Raw genomic sequence first — 14,256 nt, 5'->3', positions numbered from 1 at the left:
TGATCCAGCAATCCCACTACTGGGTATCTATCCAAAGGGAAAAAATAAACACTAACTCAAAAAGACTTATTCACTTCCATGTTCATTGTAGCATTGTTTACAGTAGCCAAAATATGAAAACCACTAAGTGTCCCTCAATAGATGAATGGGTAAAAAACTATAAAGTACACACACTCATCTCACACATGCATAATGGTATACTACTCAGCTATAAAAAGTACAGAATCTTGCCATTCGGAATAACATGGAGGGACCTTGAGGGTATTAACACTAAGCGAAATAAGTCAGTAGAGAAAGATAAATACCACAACGACTTCATTTATATTTCGAATCCAAAAAACAAAACAAAAAAGCAAACAGGATAAAAACAGAGAAGAGATTAGAGGTTGACAGAGGAGAGGAGAGTAAGAGGAAGGTGAAATGATTGAAGGGGATTGAGAAGAACAAACTTCCAGTTCTAAAATAAGTAAGTCATGAGGATACAATGTACAGCTTGGGGAATATATTCAATCATTTTGTGTTAACTTTGTAAAGTGACAGATAGTAACTAGACTTACTCTAGTAATCATTTTGCAATGTATGCAAATTTTGAATAAATATGTTGTAAGATAAACTAATATAATACTGCATGCCAGTTATCCCTCAATTAAAAAAAAAAAAAATAGAAGGAAAATGTAGACCAGGCCAGGTGAAATATCTCACTGAAAGACAATCAAGGTAGTCAAAGGTTAGAAACTTAAAAAAAGAGTTGACAAAACTGTTAAACTCCTAGCTAATCCTATCAACAAACAAAAAAGATACTAAAATTACCAATGTCAGGAATGAATGAGGTAACATTACTATAAAGCTTACAGATGTTAAAAGGATCAGGGAATATTAAGAACTGCTTTATTACAACATATTTAACAATTCAGAACAAAAGGACAAATTTTTTGAAGTTGTATCATCCAAAAACTAACACAAGAAAATATGAATAGTCCTCTATATATTAAAGTATTTGAATTCTTAAATAATAACTCCCTCTGCAAAAAAAATACACTTAGATTTATATTTTTTCACTGGTAAATTCAATCAAATATTTAAGCAAAAAATCAAGGAAAAAACAAATACCAGTCTTATACAAACTCTTAGAAAACAGAAGAAAAAGAATCACTTCCTAATTTGTTTAATGAAGTAATAATAACCCTAATATTAAACCTGTAAAAGACACAGAAAAAATGTCCCTATGAATACAGATGCAGGACTTTAAAGAAAAAATTTAGAAAAAATATATTTTTAATACATCATGATTATCTGGGTTTTATCCAGAAATGACTTGTTGGTTTAAGATGAAATATTGACCACTGTCATCTACCATACTTAGGAATGTACAGACATTTTCTGAACCTTATAAATACATCTAAGAAAAAAGTTCATATTATATCGACTGATGAAATATTAAATCCTTTCCTCCTGATACAGGGATCAAGAAAAGGATGACCACTCTCACTAGCTCTATTTAACATTGTTTGGTGGCCCTATCTAATATATATACTAATATAAAAGAAGAAAGGAAAAACATAAAGGAGAAAACAAAAAAAGTAAAACTCTTATATTTTATGCTCATGACATACACATAGACAATGCTGTTTTAAGAAAATCCATATCTAATAGGTGAATGAAAGCTGCAGGATACTAGATAAATATTTTAAATAATTTTTATAATAGAAAACAATTAGAAATGCAATTAGTAATGAACAATTTCACTATAACAGTGTAAACACACAAAAAATATTGCTGAATAAATTTAACAATAGGTATACATGATCTCTATGATAAAAATTTCCTATTGCAAAAAAAAAGAAAGAAGATCTTAATAAGTGAATAAATATACTAACTTCACCATGTTCAGGAAGTAGAAGACTTAACATTGTTAGATGCCAATTCTCCCCAATGACTTATACATTGAATGTAATTGTGATCATAATCCTACCAGGCATTTTAAAAATAAAAAAATAAGCTAATTCTAAAACATATATGAACACACAAAGGACATGGAGTATCCAAAGTGATCTTGAAAAATAAGAACAAATTTGGAGTGACAGATATCGTTCTGGAAAAAAAAAACAAGAAAAGAAAAACCCTCAGCTTTACTTCATGATATATACAACAACAAATTAAAAATAAGTTGTATTAACTAATACAATTATGTAAAGTTTAAAAATAAAATAAAAATACATGCCTGCTTAAAAAAAAATAAAAATAACTATCCAAGAGAAAAAAAAAGAAAAAAAAATAAAAGCAGCTATAAATCAAAAAAAAAAATAAGTTGTAGATATAAAGTAATACCAAAAATGCAAAAATTCTAGGAAAATAAATGAAATCTTTGTGATTTATGATTGAACATAGGTTTCCTAAACTAGAGACAGAAAGTAATAACTAGAAAGAAAAAAAGAGAGAGAAAATAGATTTTATAAAAATTGAAAACTTCTGCTCATTAAGATGGTAACGATAGCGAGACGGGAAAAGAGACACAGATGAGTAGAACAGTCTTTTGGACTCTGTGGGAGAGGGAGAGGGTGGGATGATTTGGGAGAATGGCATTGAAACATGTATAATATCATATATGAAATGAATCACCAGTCCAGGTTCGATGCATGATGCTGGATGCTTGGGGCTGGTGCGCTGAGACGACCCAGAGGGATGGTATGGGGAGGGAGGAGGGAGAGGGGTTCAGGATGGGGAACACATGTATACCTGTGGTAGATTCATGTTGATGTATGGCAAAAATAATACAATATTGTAAAGTAATTAACCTCCAATTCAAATAAATAAATTTATATTAAAAAAAGAATGAATACGCAAGTAATAGGTGGGGAGAAACTATTTTTAAAAAATCAATATGTAAAGAACTCCTATAACTCATAATAAAAGGCAATTTATAAGATACTTCAGAATTTCACAAAGGAAAATTTGTGAATGGCCAATAAGCCCAGGAAACTATACTTGATCAGTAGTCATCAAGATAGTGCAAGTTAAATTTTGCAAGATACCTTTATGAATGCCAAAAAAATGAATAAAATTTAAAAACTAGCTATACCATATGCTAGAGAAAATGTGAGACAACTAGAACTCTTCTAGGAATTTCACTCCAGAGTATCCACCAGAAAAGAATAGATGTGTCCACAAAAAGACTTTTATACAAATGTCCATACCAACTTTATTCATAATTACCCCAAACTGGATAGAGTACATATGACCATCAGTAGGGGAATGGTCAAGACAAGGAGATTCTACTTAGAGATTAAAAAAAATTACTGATACACACAAAAACATGATTGAAACAGAATAAAAGAAACCTTACACAAAAAGAGTACAAAACTTAGGATTCCATTCACATGAATTTCTAGAACAGGAAGAACTACCATACGGTGAAAAAAACAGAACAGCTATTATTTCAGAGTGTAGGGGAAGAGAGCTGCAAATTGACTATGAAGGGTCACAAGGAAGCTTTCTGAGCTAATGGTAATGTTCTGTAACTATTGAGTAGTTTTAGTTATATAGGAGTACACAGTTGTCAAAATGTATCAAGTGTGTTTATGGCACTGTACATTTGCCAACATTAAAAAAAAAGAACCATGAGCAAATATTGAACTCTAGCTAGCTTATATGTATATAGAAATGTTTACAAATGAAATGTACTGTATTTGGCAATTTCAAAATGCATCAAAAATAAAATGAATTTATGGGTTAATACAGGCATGAAAGGATGAATAGATATGTGATATACAAATACAAGTGTTTAACTGTACATTCTAGATATTAGGCATGTGGGTGTTCATCATCAAGTCTCTCAACTGAAAAATTTATAATAAAATGCTGGGAGTTTGAGAATAAATACACTGTATTTAAATAATCATAAGCACATTCTAGGACCATTCTAAGCCAAAAGTATCTGGGGCTATAAGGATAAGTTTGCAACCATGAGAAGAATGACTAGGCTATGTACATTATTCAAATTAATTCAAAGTATAAGTTACTAGGATCTGCTTATTTGGCAATAGCACATTCCTCCTACTGACACACTTTTGAATTTATATTAGATGTCAACACTATATCCTATGCAAGAATGCTGTCTTTATAGACTGAGAGTCAATGTTTGTTTATAAATATTCCTCTTACAACTTATTGTTCCAGAAAACAGAATCAGGATTCTAAGTAGGTGAATAAAACCACCCTCTATATACAAAATCCAATAAATAACATATAGCATACAATAGCAGTTCATCAGGACAAAGAGTTACCAAATAGAGTATTTTAAAGTTAGTTTACATATATTTAAAATTTTTTATTTATAATAATAATGTATATTATATATATTAATATTATATATAATAATATTTATTTATAATAAATATATTTATTTTAAAAATAAAATAATTTAAAATATAATTACAAATAATACTTTAAAATAAATTAAATAAGTTAATCTGCAATTGAAATGAGCATAACCAAAACCAAGTTAGAAAATAATAGGAAGTATTTTATTATTCAATTCTATATTAATACATTATTTAATTTATTTATCATTTTCTAGTTATGTAATAGTCTTACAGAATATTCAAATACATATGTATACTCTAATAAAGAAACCATCATTACTGAGTTTCCAAGTATACCTACTAACAAATATGCCTGAGAGGGTGAGAAAAGAATTCTTAACCAAAATCTCTACCTATACCCTTTAAAGTTTCAAATGATGACTGTACCATCACTAATGTTTTCAAGCTTATTATCAATACAATATGTATGTAAACTGTTAAAGTCACAGGCTTTACTCCCACGTGTCATATTTTTCAACAGTAAAATTTTAGAGTTGAAACACAGTACAAATTTAGAAATATCCTGTTCATAATAATCAGCAATTTTTAAAATCGTAAATAATAAGATTATGTTTGTTCCCAAGAGGCAAGTGTATATTTTATCGGAACAATTTTTATTATTATTATTTAATTTAACACTAGCTCTCATTTCTTGAAATAATTTTATAGAAAAATAAGTCATAAATCAAACCATTTTCTTAATCTTAAGGTAATTGTTTAAGTCTTTAAAAAAAAGATAAAACATATATCATAATATTATTTTAATAATAATAGAAGGGATTCAATAGAAGGCCTTCAAAAAACTAGCTATTCAGTTTCTTTTAATGAACAGTTTTTTTAGAATTAATCAAAAAAAAAAAAAAACCGGGGGGGAACCTATTTGCCTCAGATGGGCTACCCTGGTGGCTCACACGGTAAAACGTCTGTCTGCAATGCAGGAGACCCGGGTTCAATCCCTGGGTTGGGAAGGTACCCTGGAGAAGGAAATGGCAGCCCACTCCAGTATTCTTGCCTGGAAAATCCCATGGACGTCGGAGCCTGGTAGGGTACCATCAGTGGGGTCGCAGAGTCAGACATGACTGAGCGAATTCACTTTCACTTCACTCACTTTCACTTTTCAGGCTCGAAAAATAGATTTTTCAAGTTTTAATAAAAAGTAATATTACACATGTTGAATTGTTAGGAAGTAAAAAGGGAGAAACTTAAATGTGGAAATTGTTTTTCTTCCTTAGTCATTACCTTAAGCAAACAGGTGAAAGGAGAATTGACTATGGTTTAGAATGAATTAACAGCTACAGTGCTTAATCCAGTGGAGTTGCAGACATATAATTTTCAGCAATTAGTTTTCACCTTTTATTTTCACCATGCTGGGAAAAAATTCTGCCTTTCCTTAATGACTTAAGATTCTCATTTGGAATACTAGTAGATTAAGAGATATCTGTTTAATAGCTTTTCTACCATGAGACATTTTAAAAGTTAAACGTTTTCCAGTTTTTATCATCCTTACTGAGTGAATATAAGTTATTATCTCTTATTATGAAAAAGGGCTGCCTTTTGAGAGGGAGAATAAAGTGTTTGCTTAAAATGACTTAAAAATCTGTACCTAGGCATCTGGTGTCTGATCCACTCCAAAGACCTGAAGAAAGGCATTCCCGAACAGCAGAACCCACAAGCATGAATCCTGAATCACAGGTAAAGATGGCTGTTGAGCCATATGAAGTCTGAGTTCCAATCTTATTTCCATTGGGAGGGGTTGGGAGTTCTCCACAGGAAATAACTTGAAAACAATAACATAATAAAAAATCCTAAAGATACAGTCAACACAAACTTATAACAAAATCATGTTTTCAACATTCTGAATTCCTATGATTTGACCATTAAAATTGACAATTAAATATGACAATTAAACTTGATATTTGCAAAATGTGCTTGAAAGATCATGACAGTATAGAGAAAATAAATGACATAATTTAACATTTTTCTCCTTTGAGTTCCAATGTAATGTAATAAAGTCGCTCTGTCTTGTCTCAGACAAGAATTCTGAGGAAGTCTGTGGAATTCTCCAGGCCACAATACTGGAGTGGGTAGCTATTCCTTTCTCCAGGAGATCTTCACAACCCAAGGATTGAACCCAGGTGTCCCACATTTCCAGTGGATTCTTTATCAGCTGAGCCACCAGGGAAGTAACAGTGACATGGGATGACATATGATTTTGTTTGTGTTTTTTGCTTAGCCAACCTGGTCACTCAACAGGTTGTGGTGGAAAAAAAAAAAAAAAAAAGCAATACTAAAGGTAGGATCATTTATTAGCCCAAAGTCTTTCTCTGATTTATCAGTAACTTTAATGAGATTCCAGAGCCCATAAACAGCTAAATAAAAATTTACAGCTAGCAGTTTAAATCCAGAATTGAATAAGTAACCACCAGCCTTTATCTGGCTCCAGGTCTGGCTTTCATCTCTAGGCTTTAGGAGACTATTGGATAGACAAATAGAAAATTTGCAAACTTTGAAAAATTACATGTAAAATTTAAGATATATTCATTGTTTTGAATTAATCCCCCAAACAACCCTTTGCGGTAGCTATAATATTTATTAGGGTTAATAACACTGATATTTATAATATTTTAATGTAAAAAATGAATAAATGAAGGACCAGAAAAAAATTCTGTTCTTTCCATTTTTCTCTATTAACTATAATTCTTAGGTTCTGATTTTTGCTCCACTCTTACTTCTGGGCAGGAACTTGATCTTATGTAGAACTTAATATAAGAATATAAGAACTATATAATATAGACTATTATATAGTCCTATATAATAAAGGACAGAACACAAAGAAACCAGACACATATTTGTTCCATGTTTGATATAACGAATGCTGCTGTTATACATTTTTTCTTAGCTCTTTGAAATATCCTTATCCCATGTGTCCTTTTAATGAATTTAAAATGGAAGAACAATGAGACCAGAGAAAGGGAAAGATCTTGGGTGAAAAACCTAAAAGAATAAGGCAAAATTTACAAATACATATGCTATAGTTTTAGAATATATAACTTATACATGAATTTTGAGATTTAATTCATCAATGATTATAAAAACAGCAACCCCAATATTCTTTACTTACATGGAGATTAAGAAAATAAATCAAATATTCATAAGTAAATTATTATTAGGTACTTGTATACTTACTACATATAGTTATCTGTTAAGAGGTATCTGTTACGTTAAATATTTTAGTCACCATAATCCATTTAGATGTCAGATATTTTTATTAGTTTATTTCTAAATTATGTGTCTATATTATAAATGCCATGGTGGATTCATGTTGATGTATGGCAAAACCAACACAATATTGTAAAGTAATTAGCCTCTAATTAAAATAAATAAATTTAATTAAAAAAAATTGTGATGAACATGAAATAAAAGGATGAATTTTCAGCTTAGCATATTTCCTGGCACTAAGTAAATACCCAATAAATGTAGTAAAGAAAGTTCAAGATATTTCCACTGATTTTTCCATGTTCAGCTAGCTTATCTACTTTACACACTGGACATTTATGGTGATATTATAAGAAAGCATGAAAATAGAATGACTCAAATGTTCAATTTGATTCAATAAATGTTTACTGAATTTCTGCTATGAACAGGTTCTAGCTGGTATTTTCAACATGTAACACCAGTAAATCATAAATAGTAAGTATCAGATAGGTATTACTGTGGGCTTCTCTGGTGGCTCAGTGGTAAAGAATCTGCCTACCAATGCAGGAGACATGGTTTCAATCTCTGATCTGGGAAGAACTTACGGAGAAGGAAATAACAAGCCACTCTAGTATTCTTGCCTGGGAAATCCATGGACAGAGAAATCCATGAACAGCCTGGCAGGCTACAGTCCATGAGGTCACAAAGAACTGGACATAACAATTGAACAACAACAACAAGGTATAAATTGCTAGTCTAAGAAACAGAATAAACATCATACAACACCAAAAGGCAGAGGTTTTCATTAGAATCCTTGGGTTGAAGCCCAATTCTCCACCATTGATAGGCTCTATGACTTAACATAACATGATTAAATTCTTGGGCACAGTTCCATCTTTAGTAAAATAAATATAATAATATCAACTGAATGGGAACTAAGGTATAATTGAAATAATACATGTAAAGGGCTAAGATCAGTGCATAGTTGTTTTAATAAATGATAGACCTAGAATCTAAGCAAAGGATATCTGAACCCAAGGACTCTGTTTTTAATAAGCATTTACAAATATAAAAACAGTTACAAAGTTTTTAAGATGACTTGAGAATCAATCATTTTTAATTAATATTACCTCATTCTTGTTCTAGAGTGTGTAGAGAAGTGATCAAGTAATTTATTCACCAAGGACTGCTTATGAAATAAGTTTAATGGAATGTATACTTACTTTGGCAATATGGTCTTTCATTTCTCCAACTCCAGGTACCATTAGGAAGACATTCAATAGAAGCAGGACCTAATCCATGATAACCAGGATCACAGCTGAAAACTACTTTGGTTTTGTATTCGTAATGGGAACCATTCACAATTCTCCATCTTCCATGTTCCAAAGTAAAGGAATTGATACTTGGACATGTAACAACTATACAAAAACCAAGATAAATACTATTAAGTCAGTCATGTCTGTTTTACTTAATTATGTCTCATGTCTATTCCATTCTTAGTTCATCACTTCCTTACTTCCTTCACTCTTGTGCCATAAAAAGTCTTTAGTAATTTTTTTTTTCATGCTAATCTTTCCCTCAGCTCTATGGTATTATTGGAAGTTTCTTGAACATGTCATGCTATTTCACAGTTGAAAGTATTTGTACACATTGTTGCATTTACCTAGAATCTCTATTACTGACTATATATTTTGAGAAAATCTGTTTTATGAGAATGATCTTTTTATGCAAGACTTGTGATATTGAGGTGGAAATTGTTAGGCAGTCAGTGTAGGGTCAGAGGCTCTGTTCTTTTCTAATTTCAATTTTAATTCTCTCATATGAATGTTTTGCTTCACTAGCCTAAAGCCATAGTTGCTCCAGTTTCCAGGCATTCAGAGGAATGTCTACCTAGTCTGGAGGGTCATAAAACATGCAGACTCAGGACAAGACCAATATTAATTGATGTCCAGTTCATCAAGAAGAAAAACTCCAGGTGGACCATTAACTCTTAAACATACATTTGGTCCATAAATAATTGTCTGAGGTCCTCAGAAAGGGTCAATGGATGCATCATAGTGTCTGGAGACACTGAGAAAATGGGGACCCAAAAAAGCCATAAAAATGACAAACTGGACATGGCAACATTTAAACTGATTGGTCACAAATTACACACATCTGGCCTTGAGCCAACCAAAACTGAACAGATTAATTCTAATGAAGATACAAACTGCTGTTATTCACGCCTTTTGGGGGCTCTTTACCCCCTCTCAGTGTCTATGCTAAGAACTTTATATTTCTGTCCTTTAAAATAAACTTTGCCTGCATGAGCGTTTGAGTTTTCAGTATTCACTCTTTTGCTGAATGAACAGAATTCAGTTCCCAGTGTCAATATAAACTTCAGCTAATTCAAAAGTTGCTCATCATAAGTAAATGCATTACTAGACACTTACGTTAAGATTTCAAATAATTTAACAATCCCATTTTAAATGAAATCACAGCTAAGTCGAAATGTCATTACTAAAGGAGAATAAATAAGTGTTTTATAGAGAAAAATTAAAAACCTTATTTAAACACATTTCCAATCCTTTTGCTATCAAATATTTTATGTGAATTATTTTCAATAACCATTATATAATATTATTTTACTTATTACAGTATTAATGACAGCAATGAGAAATATTCTAAATGTAAGCTCTATGAAGAATTTTGACAATTATTAAAAAGTTTGGATCATCTCAACAGCATCATTTATGTTTATAAAAGCCAGAACTGAATGTATTAAATATAATTTAATTCATGCAAACTTAAACATTTTTTTCAAAAGACCTATGTAGTGAAAACATGCTGACTGATGGATGCCTTTCTACAAAGTAAATAAAAATTTTTATGTAAAATAAAATGTCACTTTATTCTCTTGACATATATATTCTAGAGCTTCTGAAAATGAGTAAAAAGTCCTTACACTATATTCTAGTTCTTTATAGCACAAGACAGCTTAATTTTATTTCTTAGACATCACTTCAGGGAAGAGCTCTACAATTTGGTACATAAAGTTTTAAATCATATAAGATACCAGTAGAAACACAAGTGATGAAATTTCCTTAACATACATACCAACACAACGAGGGGTCTTGTTATGATTGCTCCAAGTTCCATCTGATTGACATATGGCCGTGGTAAGTTCCTTAGATGACAATTTATATCCATCATTACAAAAATAGGTAACTCGAGTTCCTACCAAGTAGTCTGTTGTGAGTATTCCTCCATTTGTTGGAGCTTTAGGAATCCCACAGGAAATTGCTAAATTAAATACATACATAAAAGACCAAAGAAGCAGAAAAATAATTAGCTGTCTCATTAACTGTAAAGCACATAAAACTATTTGGAATTTTATTAATTCCTCTGAAACAATTTCAGAATATCTCCCCAAAAAGCTTCTCTGAGCTATAACATTTTCTGAATCATTTATTTCAAACTCTTGTTGAAAGTGCTTTTAAATTGGGGAATCCATACATTATTAATGCTTTCTTTCTTAGTTTCTTACTGAGTTTCTTGTCAGTGTGTGCATGATTATCAGCATGTTTATAGATTATATAAGAAGGCAAGGTAGGTAAATATAGATTTGTATTAGTGCTAACTCATGTCTGGGCCTATCAAATTGGCTCCATTCAATTTGACTAAAGAGTTTACAGGTGGTGATAACCAATACTCATGAGGATTTGGGGCAGGAGGAAAACAGAAGTTTTTACCTGGAGGCTGGATATACCTTACCTTAGGTCCAGTCAAACTCTATGTGCTTAAGTACCATTCATGGAATATGACGTGTATGGATATGTCTAATAAATACAGGGCCAGGACTTACTGTTCTCAGTGTAGCTTGGATATTTCTGCATTTTGCTGATATGTCTTTGATGTCTTGATTTTTATTTACAATAAATCTAATTTACATGAACGTTAGCTTTACCATAAGGTGTTATTTACAGTACAGATTTGTATTTAAATAGTTTATTATATATAAGATATTTTCACATAAGTTAAAATGTCTATACAGAAGTCCCCTGAAGTCAGTTGCTTTCAATCGGTGCTCTACATGTCCACAATTGCATCTCCAAAAAGAAAAAAAAATAAACTTTCAAAGAATATATTTGGCAGACAAACCCTAAATGAGATTCTCTGTATCTTTTATATAATATTCAGTATAAAGATTCATACATCTATCTGCAGAAAGATTAATATATTTGAATATAGGTATAGACTTGAACCAACTGGAGTTATTTATGACATCTGGTCATAAAATTTCTAATTTCTGAAATAGCTCATTTTATTGTTTTTACATAAGACATTTTGGACTTGTAACTATATTTTTCTCATATGAAAAGAACAGAAAAATGTGAGTTTCGTTGGAATATTTATAAAAGTTGTATTCTATTTACCTGTCTCTCATTTCAACCTAAAATTATTTCTGCTTCTCTTATAAAGCCCTTCACTTAGGTGTTTAATTTTGATTAATCCATGCAAATTGACTACAAGGTAAAAAAAAAAAAGTAATCTTAGCTAAACCTATAAAAAAATTCTCAAAATTAAATGGCAGACCCCCTACTGTTGAATAGTTTGATCTTTTGTAATTTGATAACTTATAAATTATAAACAGAAAAGTAATTTTGATTTAATAAATTATATAAGCAATCTCATATAATTATGTTATTATCCCAGCTATCTAATTATAGACTTCTAAAATAGTGTTCCAAACATAAATCATTCCCTGATGTCTATTAAAGCAATGTTAGTATTTCCACTTAGGACTTCTGGGAATTTCAATTTTTAACAAACCATACCCACTAAATCCCTGCTGAAGACTGTTAACTGCACATTGTTGGGATGGTGTAGGTTAAACTTATAGTAAAGTAACAGTGAAATTTAAATAGTATAGATTTCATATACATGGTTAGTATAAATGACTATATTTCAGAACTGAAAAAAAATACAACATACTAAAATGATAGAACAAATGTGCCTGTTCTTAAATGTTACAATTTAAGTTCTTAGCTAAAAATGAAAAACAAAGTTCAGAAGAATCTTCATCACTGAGTGATCGTCAGAGGCTTCTCTCCAAGAGCTCTCAAAAGGCACAAATTAAAAGTAAAAACAGGAAATATAAAGTGACTGTTTCTGCATAACCCTGTACTGTTGCAGCCTGGCGGAGCAGAGACCAGAACCTGCCACATGACTCGAGGGTGCGGCAAACTACGCCCTCCTGATTGTCCTCCTAAGCATGTCCACCGGACATACTAGGGACAGGACCTGCTTTCTGCTCCGCTTCACTGCCTGCCCCTGCGGCCGTCCCCATGGACACAAAACAAGATGTCCCTGATTAACAGAAGAGCCTTAACTTTACTCCTTCTTTATGGTGTGCTGATCAAACTCCCCAGAATAGCTATTTCCTAATGATCTCATATGACTTCTACCAATAAAAGTGCGGGCTGAAAGGAGTCATTTTGTCTTCCCGCCACAGAGAGCGGGAGGGCCCCCTGACTCGCTGCATGCCAAGTTATCTGTCTGTCGTTTCATTAGGCGCTCACCCCGTTTCGAGTCTTTCTCACCCGCTGTGCTGGACACGGCACTGTACAACACTCAATTGTGTAGAGGGATGATAATGATTTAATTCAAGGGGTCAATAATGATCAGTCAATATACAGACAAATAAAACACCTAACTAAACCCAAATAGAGACAACAGAATACTTTTTCTATCTTTAACTATGTTCACATTGTCTAACCACAGCTCAAGTAAAAGACATAAGAAGAATAAAAATGACTGAAGAATGCAAAACAAATTTGGAACAACAACATCAAAAAACTGTATTGTGTATATAGCTCTTTCCAATGATATTTAGCCATTTCATTTTAATTAGTTATATCCAAACACAGGTCACATACAATAAAATTTTTTTATAAAATAATTAATCTTTTAAATTTGTTGCAGTGAAAGTCAAGGGTCAATTTTGGAAATGATTTCAAGTTATTAATATAAATATTTTATCACTCTGCTATGAAAAATGTCTTTTTTAAGCTATATTTTGATTTATCTTTTGTAATTATAGAAACATTTCAAGTCAAGAACAGTAAAAACGGCTCTATATATAAATGTCACATTATATACCAAAAAATCCATGAAATTATAATGCTAACATTACAAAACAATGTCAAAATTTCAGAAAGTTCAGTATAATTTTTTATTTTAACTAATAGTTAACTGTTTTCACTAAAGTTTTCTTAAAGATTAATTATATACATGAATAATTCTTGATAACTGATATTTAATTGTTCAAAGTTCAGAGCATTTAAATGTTTATTTTAAATCCATATGAAATACTAGAAATGTATAAATACATTTACTATTCATTGGTCAAAGAAAAGCAGATGTTTTGACAGTTTATTAAATGTATCTATTCTATAAGAAGTCAGTGCCTTCAGTGTTGGTAACCCACTATCTAATAAGTAATTAATGTTTCTGCATCAATAAAACAAACAGTTTTTCAGTTCTCATTGTTTTCCATATATCTATGAAAGCTATATTTTCATGAATTAGAGATCACAATTTAACAAGTAAATCATTTCAGTTACCTGGTTAATATCAAATCTTTATTCATTTCAACTTGCTGTTATTAAATTTTAAATTTTAATTGATTTGTTTTATATTTTATTTTTTATATAAATTG

General features: G+C 31.1%; 1 protein-coding gene across 1 annotated transcript in view; it reads right to left on the bottom strand.

The window, feature by feature from the left end:
• Positions 1-14,256, bottom strand: part of CSMD3 (CUB and Sushi multiple domains 3) — a 1,470,240-nt gene that overhangs the window by 84,146 nt on the left and 1,371,838 nt on the right. The window contains exons 51-53 of the mRNA NM_001424929.1: positions 10,653-10,838; positions 8,780-8,974; positions 5,965-6,138 (exon numbers count right to left, since the gene is read on the bottom strand). Coding sequence (NP_001411858.1) covers positions 5,965-6,138; positions 8,780-8,974; positions 10,653-10,838 — 555 coding nt within the window. The remainder of the gene's footprint in view (positions 1-5,964; positions 6,139-8,779; positions 8,975-10,652; positions 10,839-14,256) is intronic.

The sequence above is a fragment of the Bos taurus genome, chromosome 14 (assembly GCF_002263795.3).
Source record: "Bos taurus isolate L1 Dominette 01449 registration number 42190680 breed Hereford chromosome 14, ARS-UCD2.0, whole genome shotgun sequence".
In the NCBI taxonomy this organism is placed as follows: Eukaryota; Metazoa; Chordata; class Mammalia; order Artiodactyla; family Bovidae; genus Bos; species Bos taurus.
The sequence above is the reverse complement of the archived record's forward strand: the minus strand, read 5'-3'. Positions and strand labels throughout refer to the sequence as shown.